The sequence below is a fragment of the Brassica napus genome, chromosome A6 (assembly GCF_020379485.1).
Source record: "Brassica napus cultivar Da-Ae chromosome A6, Da-Ae, whole genome shotgun sequence".
NCBI classification, from domain to species: domain Eukaryota; kingdom Viridiplantae; phylum Streptophyta; class Magnoliopsida; order Brassicales; family Brassicaceae; genus Brassica; species Brassica napus.
Window position 1 is genome coordinate 5,486,067 of NC_063439.1, and position 20,360 is coordinate 5,506,426.

The window sequence follows — 20,360 nt, forward strand, 5'->3', positions numbered from 1 at the left end:
TGATGGTGTTCCTCACATCTCTGTCCAGTAATCTGAAAGTTTCGGTTTGCGAGAGGTGATTGTTATGGAGAGCATTGTTCCTTTGACTCCAACTATTTGACGTACTTTTTTTTTTTGGTAGAAAACTATTTGACGTACTTGAACAACTACTGTGGTAGTAATCAATAATTTGTTAGTCTTGTGTTTTTTAGAGCATGTTTACTAGAAAGTTTTTAGGTTGTGATTCTTAGTGGAATATAAAAAGTCGTCTCTAAAATTTTAACTAAAAAAGTTAAGAACCGACTCTTAAATAAGATATTTAACTAATGAAATATTTAAAAACCGGTTCTTAATTTTTTTAGTTAAAAGTTAAGAGATAATTTCTTATATTCCGCTAATAACCCCACCTAGGAATCCCCAATAAACATACTCTTATTCTTCTTTTTTTTTCATTCATTCTTCACGTACGTACGTGGTTTACGTTGAATAAATCCATGCAACGTTAGTTACCATATATTACTTGCATAGTTCCCAGATGAAATGACAACAATACTATCGACCTCTGCCATATGATATGTGTCTTCACAAAATGCGACTAGGGTCGTCCACTCGAATATAATAAATAGACGACGCTGGGTAATGGAGTATAAACCAACGTGGTTAATAGACATTTTGTCAATAAATAATTTTTTTTCTAAATCATGAAAAGTGTTATATCATTTTATATGTATTAAAAGTATGTATGCTACTATAAATACGGAAACGTCTAAAAAGCCCTTTCTCAAAGAAAAAATACGGAAACGTCTAATTATTTGTTTCAGATTCTGAAATGATCACCATATATAGTGGTAGTAACTGTATAATCATAGTTGTTGTAAAATTAAGTATTGTAAATTGTTGTATCTTGAAAAACAAATATTTTGGACTGGTTAAAAGTTATAAAATATTGTTCATGTTTGAGTATAAGAGACTATAAATACATAAAAGTTTCACATCTAGTTGAATAAATATTGAAGTTATAATATACTAGATGTAAAAGTCAATTAGTTCATTACCATTTAGTTTTAAATTACAAAATATACGAGTGTTTCAAAAAACAAAAAAAAAATTACAAAATATAAGATAATCCTAAATTTGACACTCTCTGCCCACGAATAGGTGTATATATATAGACCATTACTCTGCTCCTCAGTCCTCATCAGAAAGAAAAAAATATAGACTTAAACAAAAAAAAACTAAGACAGAGTCAAAATGAAGTTTGGTAAGGAGTTTTCATCTCAGATGGTGCCAGAGTGGCAACAAGCTTACATGGATTACGGTTCTCTCAAAAAATCTCTCAAAGAAATCATCGGGTTCAAACTCGGACAACCGGCCGATGCATTGCCTACTCGTGGTGGCGCCAATAATCACCACGGCGGAGGATTACACCGAAGAATGACTTTGTACAAGACGTTTAGCGGTTTACTCTCGATTCAGGGAAGACAAAGACGCGGCCATTCTCACGACGTGGAGGAAGGGTTACAGATGATGGCGACCACTGGGCCGATTCTGGTGGAGACCAACGCTGACGGCAGCTATGAAACTACGTTCCTGATGGTGAATGAGAAAGGAGGAGAGTACGAGTTGGTGTTTTTCCGGAGACTGGATGAGGAGTTCAATAAAGTGAGTAAGTTTTACAAAGAGGAAGTTGATAAAGTGTCGAAAGAGGAGAAGGAGCTTAACAAACAGATGGAAGCTTTGATAGCATTTCGTGCTAAAGTTGAGAATCAAGAAGGCAGTGGATGGCGATTGCAGGAACGTGGGGTTGAGTTCACTCGATTGACTTCCAACATCGCTACTTCCGCAGCGGCTATCTATGCTTCTTCTCCCGCGGGTGCTAAGTCCAGTAAGCTTTAATACACACACCTGTCTACTTTGGCATCACTTTTTCTGACAGCAAACAACGAGAGGTCCCATTTTTCTGTACGGTTTAATTAACTTTGCCCCCCCCGGTTTAAATGATAAACAAAGTAGTTTGTGATATTTGAAAGTTGTTAGTTAGGTCATGATCTCTGTAGAACTCAACTGCCATTTTCAACAGAATTAAAATTCCACCGTTTGTCAATTTAAATCAACACCTTAAATCAAACTTTTAATATTCCTGTAAGTTTTGAAATGGATTTGTTTCTTCACGATTTTATATTTATGAACTAGATCTGCTTTGTTATACTCATATAATTTTTTTAATAAATTAATGATATCATGATTTTTAATTAATTTATATAATTAGAAATTTTATTATTTTTAATAAAAAAAATATTTTAAAATAAAAAGAATGATTGTCTTAACGTTTTATCAGGCACCACAGTTTTATTTTTTTATTATTTGATATTTTGTGTATCCAGAATATATGGTATATAATACTTTTAGTTGTTATACTTAGACCATCTGTACTTTTAGTTGTGTATTATTTTTTTATTATTTGATATTTTGTATATCCAGAATATACTTTTTGACATGAGTCTGTAAATTTTTTGCTGTCAAAAAAAAAAAAAAAACTTAGACCATCTTAAACCCATACTTATTTAAGATATCTTTGTTATAAAGAAAATTTGTAGACAAAATTTATACTCTGATGTTTTCATCTATAATAAAAAAATGTTATATTTATTTCTTTTATGAGGAACAAATTAGAGTAAAAACCCTATTTCTATTTATACAATATTACCTCCACCATAGAAATCTTTAAAATAAAAATGGACCGAAGATGTCCTTAGAAACCCTAAAAGTTATAGAGAAAAATAGCACTATTCTATATATATATATATTGGAATAGAAACCATATTTCTATTTTTAACTTTATAATAAAGATATACAAAACATAGGTGGCTGAAGATGCTCTTAATGACCTTAAAAGAACTTATATATTCTTTAGGAGGTTTAAGGCAAATACCTCTTTGATTACACTATAAGTATGGCTCTGATCGCAAACAATGTTTTGAGCAAAAAACTTGTTTAACACTTCTAGAGATTTGATTAGTTATATGTTATCGCAAACAATGTGTTTGCTTGTGGTAGTGTGTGGTAGTGATTGATAGCGTACAGTAACAATCACGATAAATGATTTTTACTGTTACATACCATTTTAAAATCAAAAGTTAATTCCTTCAGTTTTTGCGATTATAGATGTAAAATGAAAAGAAATAAATAATATTTTTTTAAACAACAAAAGTTATATAAATGATTAAAAATCATAATCACAAAAAAATATAAATAATGTATGTAGTATTAGAGTTCAATTGGTGACCACATTTTAGAGAAAAAAAATGATGATAAATTTGTTGTTTCTCAAAACTGATAGTCTGATACCAATTAAATTGATTTTTTGTCAAATTAAGAACATATAGACTTCACCACATTCCTCTACGTTCCTAATATATCTAATATATTAATTTAGGATCCTAAAAAAATAGTTAATATAACATATTTGATTATTTACATTAATAATAAACATCCAGTAAATTTAAAAATTTTAATTATAAAAAATCTGTTGAAAAATAATCTAACAAAATCTTACCTAAAAATTTAAATATTTTTTACAAAATAACATATTAATTAATTTAATAATTATTAATATAATATTGTTATAAATCTATATTAACTAAAATTTTATTATAAAACAAGAAAATAAAAATTATATATTATTTTTTTATAAATTCTATAACTATATTCTGTATTATATAAAAACAGAAGTACTATATGAATTAAATATGAGAAAATTAAATTTAATTAATTAATTAACAAATTTTATTTTTTTTAAAAAATTTCATTTAAATAAATTATCACTTATCACTAAAATGTGTTAAAATTCATAAACTATATAATATGTTTATACAAAAATAAATTTATTAACATGAGCTAAACTTTTATATCTACAACTATATATTATCCTTTTATTTATTTTGAAACTCTGAATAATAAATTTTTTAAAATGTTTATATATAAAAATATAACAGATACAATAACCTTTCGTTCATATACTATTTAAAAAATATGTTATTAAAAAACTATGAAATTTTAATAATTCATTTAAAATATTAATAACAAATCAAATTTTAATTATATTTTTTAATTATAACAAAATCTGTTAAAATAATTTTAGAAAATATTGCAAAAAAAAAATAAAATATTTTTTATAAATTAAAACAATCTAATATTTAGAAATCTTAATTAATAATAAAAAGAAAACTTAATATCATAACATCCAAAAATATCATATATCAATAAAACTTACTAAAATAGTATGATAAATGCTACTATATATAAAATTTACTATAATATAGGGCTATATTATTTAAACAAAACAGTGATTTTACTTAAATCCCGTAAAATACTAAAATAATACATATTAAAGATATTTTTAAACACAACATGTAAATATAAATTATCTTAAACATATTTATTTTCTATAATATAAATAAATAAATTTTAAAAATGTCTTATAGTGAAATGTACAAATTAAAAAAAAAACATGTTTTGAAAGAGGTTATCTATTTGATTATTTCATATTGTTATTTTATTGTACCTAACTCAAAAATATATTAGTAAGTAATAAAAATTAATAACAAAGTAAAATGTATTAAATAAGCCACGATATATTAATAATGCCGAATAAGAAATATAAACACTAGTATTATAGGGTTACACAATATATAATATTAAAATAAAAATTATATATTTAAAATATTTTTAATAATATCAAATACATTTTATAAAATGAAAAAATATCCGCACGAACGTGCAGGTTAAAATCTAGTTGATGAATTAATGAAGAGTATTTTTCTCTTACAAAGTTGATAAGGAACGTTTGTTCCTCCATATTTAATTTTTTTTTTTCAATTCAGTTCCTTAAATCAAATTTTGTTAGATTTTTTTTATATTCATTTCATTCATTTTTATGGTTACCAAACCAAAATTTAAATTTGTAGAGGAAGTTGGAAGTCAAGCTCATATGGAGACAATAGAGGAAGGAGAGTCGAGCAGAGCTGGGAAACTAAAAGATGATGAAGAAGCAGAAGATAATGGAGCTAGAGAAGAGCCCGATGAAGTGAATAAGAGCAGGACGAGAGCAGCGAGACCAGCTGTAACGGCCCGATCCCCCGGAGTCCAACCGGGGTTATCGAAGGGGCGTTATGGACACGTGTCTACTCATCTAGACAACCCTACGTGTCCCGTTACTGGTCCCGAGAGACGAGCGCATAACCTTCTTTGAAATACCGTCATACCCACATCCATATACTTCTACTTACAGTCCTGCGCACAGGAAAAATGGAAATGGAGGGGTGAGCAACAAGTTACTCAGTGAAGTGGTTCTAGACCAGCCTGCCCGCATGACACTCTATACTACTCCATGCGGGAACTAGGACTGACTAGCCACTACAATCAGTTAATGCATTTTCATCATTTCCTAATGTTATCTACAATTTCCACAATCACTTCCATTCATTTCTAACAACCTAGCGATCAATCAATACAATGATCTCACTCATTGCCACACACGTCAAACCCTAGACTTAACCGACTCCTCTTGTCCGTCCGACCCGACCCTATGACACCTTTAACTCCCCGTTACCCGACCATGAGCTAAAACCCTACAATGCACATCCTTTTCAACTTTTCATCTTTTCCTCTTTTCCTCTTTTCCTCTTTTCCTCAGTGGGTAGCCCCCCACTAGGCTTCTACCCCATATTCATGTGGATTCGCCACATCTCCTATGGGTGCTTCCATATTCATGTGGATTCGCCACATCTCCTATGGATACCTAGCGTGGACTACTTACCCCACCTACAAACCTTAGACTCTCTATATGCTTTCCCACCCATGCTTAACCTTAACATCCTTCTTTCATACTTTTACTTATCATTTCACTTCCTTATCGTTTTCACTTAATCCTCCCCATTCCCAATTACTTTCCCTTTTCATTCATACTTGAACTTGGACTAAATCACTAGACGCCACCCGTTATCGGTGTCACACACAATACACATCGCATTCAAGTTCTACTTCAATAACGTTTATAATCATTGCTCATCTATCATCCTAGCATTTGTTCCTCTCTAGCATCCTAACTTCAATCACAACAACACATGGGACAACACAACCAAACATACAAGTATCAACTACCAATCAATCATTACCACGACAATTCAATTCAGTTCATCAAGTCCCATTTATCAGTATGAGGGTTCTTATGCATCATGATTCATTCATCTATCATCCTAGCAATACCATGTCCTATCAACCTAACTCCCAATCAGGGTCTAATCAAGCCTAACTCCAACATAAAGGAGTATACAGAACCATGAAAGAAGGTTGGGTTCGAAACACTCCACCTTAGTCTTAGATCTGGATCTGGATCTGGAAACGAGGATTTGAGAAGGTTGAGATCTGGTCAGCACCACCACTTCACGGCGCCGGCGAGAGGGAGAGAGAGAGAGCGTGCGACGGCGAGGAGAGAGAGAGAGAGCGACGCGCGGGAGAGAGAGAGAGCGACGCGCGGGAGAGAGAGAGGAGAGAGAGAGAGACGGCGCAGGAGAGAAGGAGAGAGAGCTCGACGGCTAGGGTTTTCGACCTCCGGGAATTCTCTGCAGAGCTTCGCTTCAGATTTGTGATGAGGCAAAAAGGGAGACTGCATCTCTTTTTATAGTAAAGGGAAGGGGAAGCCCTAGGGTTTTGCTAAATGGGCCGTAGAGAAGCCCATATTCTTTGGGAAATTTTTATGGGCCAGGAACCGGGCCGTTACAATCCTCCCCCGTTAATCGGAATTCGTCCCCGAATTCCAAAGCCCACATCTTTCAGACCAATCGTTCGTTACCAAAATGGATTCACACATTCACACAACAATCAAGGGAGGCATACATGACACGATAACTCTACTGGGATCTTTAAAACCAACGAAGGAATGTCATAAATAATAAAAGGAGTAGGACTACAATAGTTTGTAAAAGAAAACCCAGCACATCTGCACAATACAGAATGCCGTAAATAAGGGAAGGAACACCAACTCCAATAACCAATAAATGAAATAAAACCAATAGCGAAACACGTGTCCTACTCCTACGAATCGTCTCTAGGATCTCGTCTAGCCACATTGACATGGCGAGGGGCAGCGGGACTCGGATCCCAGGTCTTCATCGCCCTCTGCGACGCGGTCCTCCTCGGCCTCCGCCTCCTTTCCCGCCAACCACTCCTCCGCATGCAGTGCTTGGTTAGCCATCCTTCTCACCAGTGCAAATTCCAGAGGCTCCAGGACTCCCACGAGTTCTTCACGAATATCCCCACGTAGCCCGGCCCTAAACAGATGACACCACTCCTCAGCTGGCTTCGGTTGACACATCTTGGCCGTATCCAAGAACTCCTCCAGGTAATCTCTCACCTTGCGTGGCTTCTGAACCATCTGGACCAGTACGTCACAATCACATGTTACTGCAGGTGGTTTTCGCGGACGCCCCCGCTTTCCCTTAGCGGGTGTCCCTACCGGCACCTCATGGCCATCGACGTCCCCACCCGGGTTTCCTCCTTCCATGCTCGAGAGAGCGGCCTCATCGGCTGCAATCTTCTCTTCTGCCTCCATGGCGAAACCTGCCATCCGCCTCACTAACGCGAACTCCAAGGGCTCCAAAACACCCCTCAGCTGCGCCTGGAGCTCCTGGCGTAGCCCGTTCTTATACCATATGCACCACGTCTCTGCATTCTTCGGTTTGCACAGCTTGGCTTGGTTGATGAAGTCCTCCGTGTATCCAGCGACTGATCGGTCCTCCTGAGCATTCTTGCTCAGCACTCCACACTGGCACTTCCCGGTGAACGCCCTTGGGGTTCCCCCTGCTGCACTTGGCGTCTTGCAGGGACGGCCACGCTTCCTCGGGGGTCCCTCTTCGGTTGCAAGCTGGAACCTCGCATTGCCCTGCAGTAGGCGTGTCTCCATAGCCATCCTCTGGAAATGAGGCATCAACACCTTATGCCTCACAGTCTGCTCGTGCGGGTACCTGAATGGGAACTCCCTGTACTGTTCTTCAGGATCCGGAAACATGGGTAGCACCAAGTTACCCTCCCTGTCATAGTGACGCCTTTGGGCATACTCCCTGGTGTTCCTCCGTCCGTAGTGCATACGCGGCATCCTCCACTCGTAATGGTCAAGCGAAAACATCCTGCAATAAAATTTCAATCAGAACCATAATAGAAGTATGGATATAGTGGGATTTTCAATTAATCTTTCACAATCCGAAAATACTTAGTAATATTGCAATTTTTTTTTTTTTTTTTTGAAAACGAAATATATTGAAATATATATATATTAATTTTTTTTTTTTTTTTTTTTTTTTTAAAACGTCGGAAATGCCGATCCCTTAGGACAGAACTAAGGGATCTTAACCCGCTCTGATACCAATTGTAACGGCCCGATCCCCCGGAGTCCAACCGGGGTTATCGAAGGGGCGTTATGGACACGTGTCTACTCATCTAGACAACCCTACGTGTCCCGTTACTGGTCCCGAGAGACGAGCGCATAACCTTCTTTGAAATACCGTCATACCCACATCCATATACTTCTACTTACAGTCCTGCGCACAGGAAAAATGGAAATGGAGGGGTGAGCAACAAGTTACTCAGTGAAGTGGTTCTAGACCAGCCTGCCCGCATGACACTCTATACTACTCCATGCGGGAACTAGGACTGACTAGCCACTACAATCAGTTAATGCATTTTCATCATTTCCTAATGTTATCTACAATTTCCACAATCACTTCCATTCATTTCTAACAACCTAGCGATCAATCAATACAATGATCTCACTCATTGCCACACACGTCAAACCCTAGACTTAACCGACTCCTCTTGTCCGTCCGACCCGACCCTATGACACCTTTAACTCCCCGTTACCCGACCATGAGCTAAAACCCTACAATGCACATCCTTTTCAACTTTTCATCTTTTCCTCTTTTCCTCTTTTCCTCTTTTCCTCAGTGGGTAGCCCCCCACTAGGCTTCTACCCCATATTCATGTGGATTCGCCACATCTCCTATGGGTGCTTCCATATTCATGTGGATTCGCCACATCTCCTATGGATACCTAGCGTGGACTACTTACCCCACCTACAAACCTTAGACTCTCTATATGCTTTCCCACCCATGCTTAACCTTAACATCCTTCTTTCATACTTTTACTTATCATTTCACTTCCTTATCGTTTTCACTTAATCCTCCCCATTCCCAATTACTTTCCCTTTTCATTCATACTTGAACTTGGACTAAATCACTAGACGCCACCCGTTATCGGTGTCACACACAATACACATCGCATTCAAGTTCTACTTCAATAACGTTTATAATCATTGCTCATCTATCATCCTAGCATTTGTTCCTCTCTAGCATCCTAACTTCAATCACAACAACACATGGGACAACACAACCAAACATACAAGTATCAACTACCAATCAATCATTACCACGACAATTCAATTCAGTTCATCAAGTCCCATTTATCAGTATGAGGGTTCTTATGCATCATGATTCATTCATCTATCATCCTAGCAATACCATGTCCTATCAACCTAACTCCCAATCAGGGTCTAATCAAGCCTAACTCCAACATAAAGGAGTATACAGAACCATGAAAGAAGGTTGGGTTCGAAACACTCCACCTTAGTCTTAGATCTGGATCTGGATCTGGAAACGAGGATTTGAGAAGGTTGAGATCTGGTCAGCACCACCACTTCACGGCGCCGGCGAGAGGGAGAGAGAGAGAGCGTGCGACGGCGAGGAGAGAGAGAGAGAGCGACGCGCGGGAGAGAGAGAGAGCGACGCGCGGGAGAGAGAGAGGAGAGAGAGAGAGACGGCGCAGGAGAGAAGGAGAGAGAGCTCGACGGCTAGGGTTTTCGACCTCCGGGAATTCTCTGCAGAGCTTCGCTTCAGATTTGTGATGAGGCAAAAAGGGAGACTGCATCTCTTTTTATAGTAAAGGGAAGGGGAAGCCCTAGGGTTTTGCTAAATGGGCCGTAGAGAAGCCCATATTCTTTGGGAAATTTTTATGGGCCAGGAACCGGGCCGTTACACCAGCGCCGTTAGATATTCTGGATGGAGTGAGGATCAACAACACCATAGAGACACCTCGTTCCACGTTTAGAGGAATTCTCAAAGTACCAAAGCCGACCGAGTTAATATATAGCAGAGAAAATCTGAAGAAAGCCGAGCAGATGCTCATAGAAGCTTTCAGCGTGTTTTATCAAAAGCTTCGGCTTCTCAAAAGCTACAGGTGCGTACGGGACTGGTGACTTCTATAATCTGTTTGTTAAACTATAATCTAATCTCTCCTTGATACATTTACATAAGTTAGTTATTTATGTTATTACACAAAGAGTTGTAACTCTTCAAGTTGTGTCCTTTAGTATAAAGAGTTGTGTCTCTTATACTTGTATTGATTCGATCTCTATATAAAGATCAATCATCTGTTGTAAACACATAACCGAATCTCAATAATACAAAAGTATTTTCAGAAAAGTTTATAAGCCTGAAACGTCTATCTTATTCTTTCTCTCGAACTCGTGTGTAACACACTGTGATCGTTGTGTAACACAAGCGGTTGGTAAAAGATTAACATGGTATCAGAGCTTTACGTTTGAGAGGACAAAGGAAAAAGCACTAGTAAGAGAAACACTTGGCGTGGAGAAAAGGAGGCTAGAGGATTTTGTCATACGATTTCGGAATCACTCGAAACGATGAAGAATCAAGTAATCCCCATATTTGATGGAGAGAAGTACGACTTCTGGAGCATCAAGATGACAACCATTCTCAAGACCAGGAAGTTATGGTCTGTGGTTGAAGAAGGCGTAGCAGCCCCACCAGCACAAGTGGATGAAACCCCTGAAACAGCAAGGGCAAGATCGCTTAGAGAAGAAGCGATGATGAACGATACATTGGCTTTGCAAATCTTGCAAACTGCTGTATCGGATCATATATTCTCACGGATTGCAGCAGCATCAACATCCAAAGAGGCGTGGGATGCATTGAAGGAGGAGTATGAAGGCTCTCCTCAAGTTCGTTTGATTAAACTTCAAACATTGCGAAGGGAGTATGAGAATCTGAAGATGTATGAGAATGAAGACATTAAGGTCTTCACAGATAAGATAGTTGAATTGGCAAATCAATTAACTTATCATGGTGAACAGAAGTCAGATGTTCAACTCATACAGAAGATACTCATCTCTCTCCCAGCCAAGTTCGATAGCATAGTCAGTGTGTTGGAGCAAACAAGCGATTTGACTTCAACAAAGATGACAGAGTTGATCGGGATCTTGAAGGCTCATGAAGCAAGGCTGGCTGCAAGAGAAGAAAGCACCAGTGAAGGAGCATTCGATGCTCGTGTTAAACACAAAAATTCTGGTGTTACACAAGACAACTCAAAGCGCCAGGGAGGCAAGAAGTGGTGCGGTTTCTGCAAGAGAAACAACCACAATGAGAGCGAGTGTTGGAGGAAACAGAAGAAGGAAGATCCAAAGAAGGATCACAGAAGTAACAAGGAGTGTTACAATTGTGGCAAGTTAGGCCACTTTGCAAATCAGTGCTACTCAAAGAAGAAAGAGAAGGCACATGTGAGTCTCGAAGAAGATTCAAATGAAGATCACATGTTGTTCAGTGCGAGCGAAGCAGCAACAACAGTGATGGAAGATGTCTGGTTAGTAGACAGTGGAGCAACTAATCATATGACAAAGGAGGAGAGTTACTTCTCAAAGCTTGATAGGAGTATCAAGGTTCCAATAAAGATTGGAAATGGAAGCACAGTCATGACAGCCGGTAAAGGAGACATTACCGTCATGACCAAAGGTGGCAAGAAGACCATCAGAAATGTATTCTTGGTTCCGGGTTTGGCAAAAAATTTGTTGAGTGTTCCACAAATTGTTTCAAGCGGATACCGGGTGAGTTTCCAAGAGAAGAGATGCATCATAGATGATGCAAAAGGAAGGAGGATAATGGATATCCCAATGACTCACAAAAGCTATCGAATCAGGATGAGTTCGGCTCAGGTAGAAGAGGCCTTGAGCGCTAGTGAGCAAGGAAAGATGGAGACATGGCACAAGAGACTTGGTCATGTAGGCGACAAAAGGTTGCAACAAATGCAAGACAAAGACTTGGTAAAGGGATTACCAAAGTTTAAAGTCAAGAAGGAAGCATGTGAGGCGTGTAGACTTGGAAAGCAATCACGCAAAAGCTTCCCAAAGGAATCTCAAACTAAGACAAGAGAGAAGCTTGAGATTGTACATACGGATGTATGTGGGCCGATGCAGCACCAGTCTGTTGATGGAAGCCGATACTTTTTGCTATTCTTGGATGATCATACTCACATGTGTTGGGTATACTTCATGAAGCAAAAGTCAGAGACATTCTCACTGTTCAAGAAGTTCAAAGCAATGGTGGAGAAGCAATCGGATTGTACCATCAAGACACTGAGATCAGATGGAGGTGGTGAGTTCACTTCACGAGAATTCAACCGGTTCTGTGAAGAAGAAGGAATCAATAAGCAAGTCACCTTGCCTTATTCACCACAACAAAATGGTGCAGCGGAGCGCATGAATAGGACCTTGGTGGAGATGGCTAGATCGATGTTGGCAGAGCAAGACTTACCGCTCAAGTTATGGGCAGAAGCGGTATACACTGCCTCATATCTTCAAAACCGTCTGCCATCAAAGGCAATAGAAGAAGATGTCACTCCTATAGAGAAGTGGTGTGGACACAAGCCAGATGTGTCACACATGAGAATGTTTGGTAGCATATGCTACATACATATCCCAAATCAAAAGAGGAGGAAGCTAGACGTCAAGGCAAAGCGTGGAGTCTTTGTTGGATATAGCAACCAATCCAAAGGCTATAGAGTTCTCATTTTGGAGAATGAGAAGATTGAAGTATCAAGAGATGTCGAGTTTGAAGAAGGAAAGAAGTGGGATTGGAAAAGGCAAGAAGAAGTGAGGAAGACATTGGAGTTGTCTATGGAAGACTCTCACTCGCCTGAGGATCAAACCGAAGGTGCATCCAGTCCTGAGGAACAAACCGAAGGTGCATCCAGTCCTGAGGAACAATTTGGAGGTACTTTCAGTCCTGTTCTTTTTCAAAATGATGATCATGATACTAGTAGTGGAGATGAAGAAACTTCTGAGGCACCAAGGAAGTTCAAGTCCATGGTTGATATCATGGAAAGGGCACCGAGAGTAGAGCTTGATGAAGCGGCTCAAGCTATAGAAGCTTGTCTTCATGCAAATGAAGAACCATACACTTATGATGAAGCGTGTGGTACCAAGGAATGGAGAGAAGCAATGAATGAGGAGATAGCCATGATTGAGAAGAACAAGACGTGGGAACTAGTGGACAAGCCAAAGAAGAAGAATGTGATAAGTGTGAAGTGGATCTACAAGATCAAGACCGATGCAAACGGCAATCACATCAAGCACAAGGCGCGGCTAGTTGCAAGAGGGTTCTCTCAAGAGTATGGTGTTGACTACCTTGAGACGTTTGCTCCTGTCTCAAGACATGATACAATACGAGCCATACTTGCCTATGCGGCTCAGATGAAGTGGCAATTGTATCAGATGGATGTGAAGTCAGCCTTTCTCAATGGCGACCTCAAGGAAGAAGTGTATGTCACACAACCGCCTGGGTATGTGACACACGGGAAGGAACACAAGGTGTTAAGGCTACACAAAGCTTTATATGGTTTAAAGCAAGCCCCAAGGGCATGGTATGGAAGGATAGATTCATACTTTCTTCAAAACGGTTTTGAGAGGAGTATGAATGATGCGGCTTTATACATCATGAAGCAAGGAGGAGATGTGTTGATCGTGAGTCTATATGTGGATGATATAATCATCACAGGAAGCAACATTCAGAGCATCAACACATTCAAGGAGAACATGAAGAAAGAATTCGAGATGGTGGATCTTGGATTGTTGAACTACTTTCTTGGAATGGAAGTAATTCAAGACAATGGAGGCATATTTCTTTCACAAGAAAAGTATGCAAACAAACTTGTAGACAAGTTTGGGATGCGAGACAGCAAGAGTGTAAGCAACCCACTTACACCACAAGGAAAAGGAGTTGAGGATGACAAGGAGTATGGAGATCCGACTAAGTATAGAAGCATCATTGGAGGGCTTTTGTACTTGTGTGCATCAAGACCTGATGTGATGTATGCAAGCGCCTATCTCTCAAGATACATGTCATCACCTCGCATGAAGCACTACCAAGAAGCCAAGAGGGTGTTAAGATATGTCAAAGGAACATCAAACTTTGGAGTGTACTTCACAAGCGTGAAAGAACCAAGACTTCTAGGCTACACGGACAGCGATTGGGGTGGTTCTAAGGAAGACAAGAAAAGCACTTCAGGTTATGTGTTTACTCTTGGATCAGCCATGTTTTGTTGGCAGTCAAGCAAGCAACAAACAGTGGCGCAATCAACGGCTGAGGCAGAGTACATAGCCGTGTGTGCAGCAGCAAATCAAGCAGTGTGGTTACAAAGACTATTTGAAGACTTTGGTCAGAAGTTTGAAGGAGGCATTCCGATCTTATGTGACAACAAATCAGCAATAGCAATTGGGAAGAATCCGGTGCAACACAGAAGGACGAAGCACATAGAGATCAAGTACCATTTCGTGAGGGAAGCTGAGCAAAAGAGAATCATTGAACTGAAGTATTGCAAAGGGGATGATCAACTCGCAGACATTCTCACAAAGGCATTGGGTGGTTCAAGATTTGAAGATCTAAGGAAGCAGCTTGGAGTCAAGTCGAGATATGATTAAGGAGGAGTGTTAAACTATAATCTAATCTCTCCTTGATACATTTACATAAGTTAGTTATTTATGTTATTACACAAAGAGTTGTAACTCTTCAAGTTGTGTCCTTTAGTATAAAGAGTTGTGTCTCTTATACTTGTATTGATTCGATCTCTATATAAAGATCAATCATCTGTTGTAAACACATAACCGAATCTCAATAATACAAAAGTATTTTCAGAAAAGTTTATAAGCCTGAAACGTCTATCTTATTCTTTCTCTCGAACTCGTGTGTAACACACTGTGATCGTTGTGTAACACAAGCGGTTGGTAAAAGATTAACATTTGTTTGTCTATGACTGATGGGTTTTAAATCATGTATATGAAGCTTTTTGAATGTAAAAGCGGTCTCGAAGATATTGAAGAAGTACGATAAGGTAATATTTGAGACTTTTGACTTGGGGTTATATATATAATATGACTGAAACTGTGTGTTTATAGATAACTTCGAGGGATGCAACAAAGCCTTACATGAAAATGGTTGATAGTTCATACCTGGGAAGCTCTGATGAAGTAAGATGTTTATGAGATTCTTAACCAACAGGAAAAGTATCCTTGTTGAGTCCTCTGTTTTTATTTTATCTTCTCTGGATCATTTGTTATAACAGGTTGTACGACTCATGGAGCATGTTGAAGCTACATTCATAAAACATTTTGCAAATGCTAATCGAACCAAAGGAATGAACATTTTACGGCCTAAAGCAAAACGAGAGAGACACAGACTTACATTCTCCACAGGTAAACTCAGAAACTTGCATCAACTGGTTTTTTAAAGTTCAAACTTTGTGGTTCTTATTATGAAGAGGATATTGGTTTCAGGTTTCTCGGCTGGATGCATATTCTCTCTTATAGTGGCTCTTGCGGCGATCATTCGCACGCGAAATCTCTTGCAGGAAGAAGGCCAGGCGCAATACATGGATACTATGTTCCCACTTTATAGGTAAGAAGATAGCAATCTTGTCATTTTTTTTCTTTCATTTAAATGCTAATGCCGTATCTGCTGTTTCTTGCAGCTTGTTCGGTTTTATTGTGTTGCACATCATCATGTTTGCGGGGAATATATACTATTGGAGGCGATACAAAGTAAACTATTCCTTCATATTTGGGTTCAAGGAAGGAACTGAACTGGGTTACAGACAAGTCCTCCTTGTGGCGTTCAGCACTGGCGTCCTTGCATTGCTTTGCGTTCTTGCAAATCTTGACATGGAGGTAGATCCTGTAACAAAAGACTATCAAGCATTCACCGAACTTCTTCCTCTGATCCTACTTCTTGTAAGTTTGGAGTTTTTATGTTTCCTAAAACAAACCAGCCATAAACACACAGGCAACTGTAATAACTATTTTCTATTTTGTTTTCCACATGTGCAGGGTATATTTGCGGTTTTAGTCATGCCATTCAACTTCTTTTACCGGTCCAATCGCATATTCTTCCTCACTTGTCTGTTTCATTGCATGGCAGCTCCTCTTTACAAAGTAAACCAAATAAGATCATTGACCAAAGAGAAATAAATCTTGTAAATTCCAAATTATAATATTAGTAAGTCTTTTTAACCGTCCATTTTTCCCCAATTATGCTTCCTGCAGGTAACATTGCCTGATTTCTTCCTGGGAGATCAATTAACTAGCCAGGTTCAAGCTTTACGAAGCATCGAGTTCTACATCTGTTACTATGGTTGGGGCGACTTCAGACACCGAAACAACACTTGTAACAAGTCTGGTGCGTACAAAGGTTTCTTCTTCATTGTTGCTGTCATCCCTTATGTTTCTCGCCTCCTTCAGGTACATAGCTTCTTTTCTCTAAAATAAAAATCTGACAACTCTAGCATTCATTCGTTTGATAACTAAACATGTACGCAACACAGTGCCTGAGGCGTCTGTTTGAAGAGGACAACCCGGAGCAAGGATGGAATGGGCTCAAGTACTTCTTGACTATAGTGGCAATTTGCTTGAGAACTGCTTACAGTATCCAGCAAGGTCAAATCGCTTGGAGAGTTTTAGCAGCTATCTCTTCAGCTGCAGCTGCCATATTCTGCACTTACTGGGACTTTATCCATGATTGGGGTCTTCTAAAGCGGACATCCAAAAACCGCTGGCTTCGAGATAAACTCCTCATTCCTCAAAAGAAAGTATACTTCATCGCCATGGTGAGTCTCCAAACAAAAAATACATATATATTGATTCCATCGTGACATGTTTCATTGCAACTGATGTTTAGAACATGTATCAGATTTTGAATGTCCTGCTGAGATTTGCATGGATTCAAACGGTTATGGACTTCAACTTCTCATTCATGCATAAACAGACGATGGTTGCTGTTGTTGCTAGTCTTGAGATCATTCGTCGTGGTATATGGAATTTCTTCAGGTGAAAAGAACCCTCAAAACTTATATCAATCATTCCACAATCTGTTTTGTACCGTTAATAACTCTTTGTTTTTTTTTGTTTTGTTCTTGGTCTGGTGAAAAACAGGTTAGAGAACGAGCATTTGAACAATGTCGGGAAATACCGAGCCTTCAAGTCCGTTCCATTACCATTCAACTACGATAAAGATGAAGATAAAGACGATTAGTAGTTTCAGAAGAGGTCAATATACTCTTTTATTACCAAAACTGTTTACACTGTCTTATCTTTTCTGTTCTTCACTTTTTATTTTGTCACATGAAAAATGTAAGAGAGGATTATAAACATAAGGTTCGATCTCTAGTGTTAAATTGTGTAGAGAAAATACAGTATTTTCAAACTCTTCACTTCAGTTTTATATGATTATGTCTATTCAATATCTTTCAACATAAAAACACCAAACTTTAATCCATTTCTCATTTTTTAATGTCTTCTCACTAATTTATTTTTAGATGCAAAATTCATCTTTAGATTTTACAAGCACACATAACTTCTTAATAGAAGTTACTCACTCGTTTTTGATCATGAATCATGAACTTGAATAAGTCTAATAAGCTTATAGTTTTGAAATAAAAAAAGATTTTTGGATGAAATAAGAGAAAGTGTAAGTGAAATCGTTTATGTGTGTAAAAATGAGAATATGAAGATGTACATGTTGATTTTAGATGCATTTAGAGCTTGAAATTAGTTGTTTACTAATGTCAATGTCAATATTGTAATTAAGGATGAAAGAATAAAACACTCATTTTCGGAAAAAAAAAATTAATGATATTTTCGTAAATAATTCAAACTTCTAAAATAGACTTTCTGAGATTATGATCATATCTGAAGGGACTCTGATCCTAGTTTGCAACCAAAAAAAAATGATGAGAATAGTTGCAGATTTGTGTTGAATTAGACTCTCAATCACATCGATCCACAATACACTAATTAAGATCAACCAGAGACAATACTGGCCTCTGAATTCTCACTTAAATCACAGAAACTCCAGATCAAACCAAATAAGTGATCAAAAACTGGAAAGAAAAATTCAGTCCTTCTCGGCGGCTAGCAGCCAACTCATATACACATCGTTGTCCATCTCTTTACTAATGATACGAAGAATCATTCTACGGAGGCTTTTAAAAGCTACGGAGTTGTCTAAATTGGCCTTAGCAAACCACAAAAGAAGAGTGACCCATTTAAGTGATAAAGTGAAAAGAATTGATCTCGGTCAATCTGAGACACACAATGTGCAGTCTTTAATTAAGGAACCAATTAAACTCGACAATCAATGGCTCTTACAAGTTTTTGAATAATTTTCTCTGTTGCTTGTGAAAATTGTACATAATTAATCAACCCTCAGCCTGCTTATTCCCCACTTACTTTTCCTCTTCGGCTGCAAGATCCTTCTTCAGCAGCTCTCTCCGGCGGGAGAATCGGCTGGTAATAATAGGAATGGACAATCATGCATTTCTTCAGTGTTGCAGTGACTTCCATACATTTGGAGACGACTTCCATTAAAAAAATGTAGCGTTACATATACTGTATTTGAACCTTTTTTATGGGGGTGCAAAATAAACTCTTTGGATTAATATAAGAGATATAAAACTTGATTTCACACTAAACAAAAATATACTAGGTGTTTTGCCCGCACATGCAGGCATAATCATCTTATGAATATTTATTACTAGGTGTTTTGCCCGCACATGCGGGCATAATTATTTTACGGCTACTTATTATTTTACATCTTATATTAAATTAAAAACTCAGCATAATAAATTATTATTATATGTTCTAATAAAATTAAATTTAAACATCAAATTATTTGTATACGGCAATTTCTTTGTCTATCAATATACATGTATTATTTTATTTAAATTTTAAATCATTCACATACTATTAGAAAATATATTTATACAAGTTTTTTTGCTTGATTTGTCTTTCGTTATAAAATATTGTAGATCTTAATTTTTAAAACTTAATAATAGAAAATATTAGTTCCAGATAATAACACCAATATATATATATATATATATATAAGAATTATCTTACTTTTTAAAATATGTGTTTGGCCATTTAATATCTAATTATAATCAATTATCTAATATAACAGATAAATGTAATATATAAACGGAAAATTCGTTTAAAATTATATTATGTATAAAAATTCATTAAAGGTAAAAAATATATTAACTAATGTAATTTCTACATGAGAGTTTTGTTGGATTGATAACATTAAAATAAAAACAAGAAAATTTGTTTTGAACTCAGTCACAAGTTAAGTTATTATTTATGATTTTAATAGTTAAATCAAAAATCAAATTATTTATATATGTCAAAAAAAAATTCATCAAACTATGTACTTATTATTGTGTTAAAAGTTTTAAAACACTCATATATTAAAAAATAGTTTAGAAAATATTTTATATATATATTTTTGTTTGACTAATATTTAATTAAAAATTGTTTTCTATCTTAATATTTTAACTTTATAATAAAAAATATTGTTTCCAGATAGCAACACAATATATATAAGAATCATTTTAATTTTTAAATATATTTTCACAATTTTATTATATTAGTTTATAATTAAATATTTAATATAACATATAAATTTAATATTATTAAAATAAATTCGTGTTTTATTATATATAATATTCATTACGGATTTTGTGAAAATTAATAAATATTCAGTTAAAAACTAATAATAAATCAATGACCTATATAAAAGCTTAAAACCTAATAAAATATGACAAATAAGAAAATAAGAATTTTAATATAACATATAGATTTAAATATTATTAAATCAAAATTCGTTTTTAGTTATATATAAAATTCATTACGGATATTTTTTAAATTAATAAATTAGTGATTCAGCTAAAAATTATTAATAAATCAATGAATAAGCTAAAACTTAATAAAAATATGACAAATAAGCAAAATTAGCTAAAATCATGGAAACATGACAAATAAGCAAAATGAAAATAATTATATATCTAATTACATATTTTATAGTTATATTATTTAAATTAATAAATTATGAACTAAACTAAAAACTATTAATAAATTAATGACTAAGCTTAAAACTAATAAAACATGACAAGTAAGCAAAATTACCTAAAATCATGAAAATCATGACAAATAAGCT

At 36.5% G+C, this 20,360-nt stretch overlaps 2 protein-coding genes across 3 annotated transcripts; one reads left to right on the forward strand and one right to left on the reverse strand.

Moving 5' to 3' along the window:
* The first annotated feature begins 1,159 nt into the window (after window positions 1-1,159).
* Window positions 1,160-17,572, forward strand: LOC106401424 (phosphate transporter PHO1 homolog 3-like). 2 transcript variants are annotated; one of them, XM_048782262.1, is made up of 13 exons: window positions 1,160-1,864; window positions 4,947-5,094; window positions 10,066-10,266; window positions 15,159-15,207; window positions 15,272-15,343; window positions 15,439-15,568; window positions 15,650-15,770; window positions 15,844-16,102; window positions 16,199-16,303; window positions 16,415-16,609; window positions 16,693-16,974; window positions 17,046-17,194; window positions 17,300-17,572. In XM_048782262.1, exons 1-13 carry the CDS (start codon window positions 1,231-1,233, stop codon window positions 17,397-17,399), a joined length of 2,445 nt encoding a protein of 814 aa, XP_048638219.1. In that variant the 5' UTR covers window positions 1,160-1,230; the 3' UTR covers window positions 17,400-17,572. The 2 variants fall into 2 exon arrangements, with proteins under 2 accessions (XP_048638219.1, XP_048638220.1); XM_048782263.1 differs by having other exon boundaries at window positions 17,058-17,194.
* LOC125610200 lies at window positions 5,103-10,059 on the reverse strand. The gene is made up of 2 exons (XM_048782265.1): window positions 9,656-10,059; window positions 5,103-8,165 (listed from the first exon to the last, which is right to left on the reverse strand). The coding sequence occupies exon 2, from the start codon at window positions 8,162-8,164 to the stop codon at window positions 7,100-7,102; it is 1,065 nt and encodes a 354-aa protein (XP_048638222.1). The 5' UTR covers window position 8,165; window positions 9,656-10,059; the 3' UTR covers window positions 5,103-7,099.
* Window positions 17,573-20,360: the final 2,788 nt, after the last annotated feature.

Coding starts and splice junctions, on each gene's coding strand:
- LOC106401424 (XM_048782262.1), top strand. CDS start 1,231: ATGAAGTTTGGTAAGGAGTTTTCATCTCAGATGGTGCCAGAGTGGCAA. Junction 16,975..17,045: donor AAGTATACTTCATCGCCATG/GTGAGTCTCCAA, acceptor ACTGATGTTTAG/AACATGTATCAGATTTTGAA. Junction 17,195..17,299: donor GGTATATGGAATTTCTTCAG/GTGAAAAGAACC, acceptor GGTGAAAAACAG/GTTAGAGAACGAGCATTTGA.
- LOC125610200 (XM_048782265.1), bottom strand. CDS start 8,164: ATGTTTTCGCTTGACCATTACGAGTGGAGGATGCCGCGTATGCACTAC.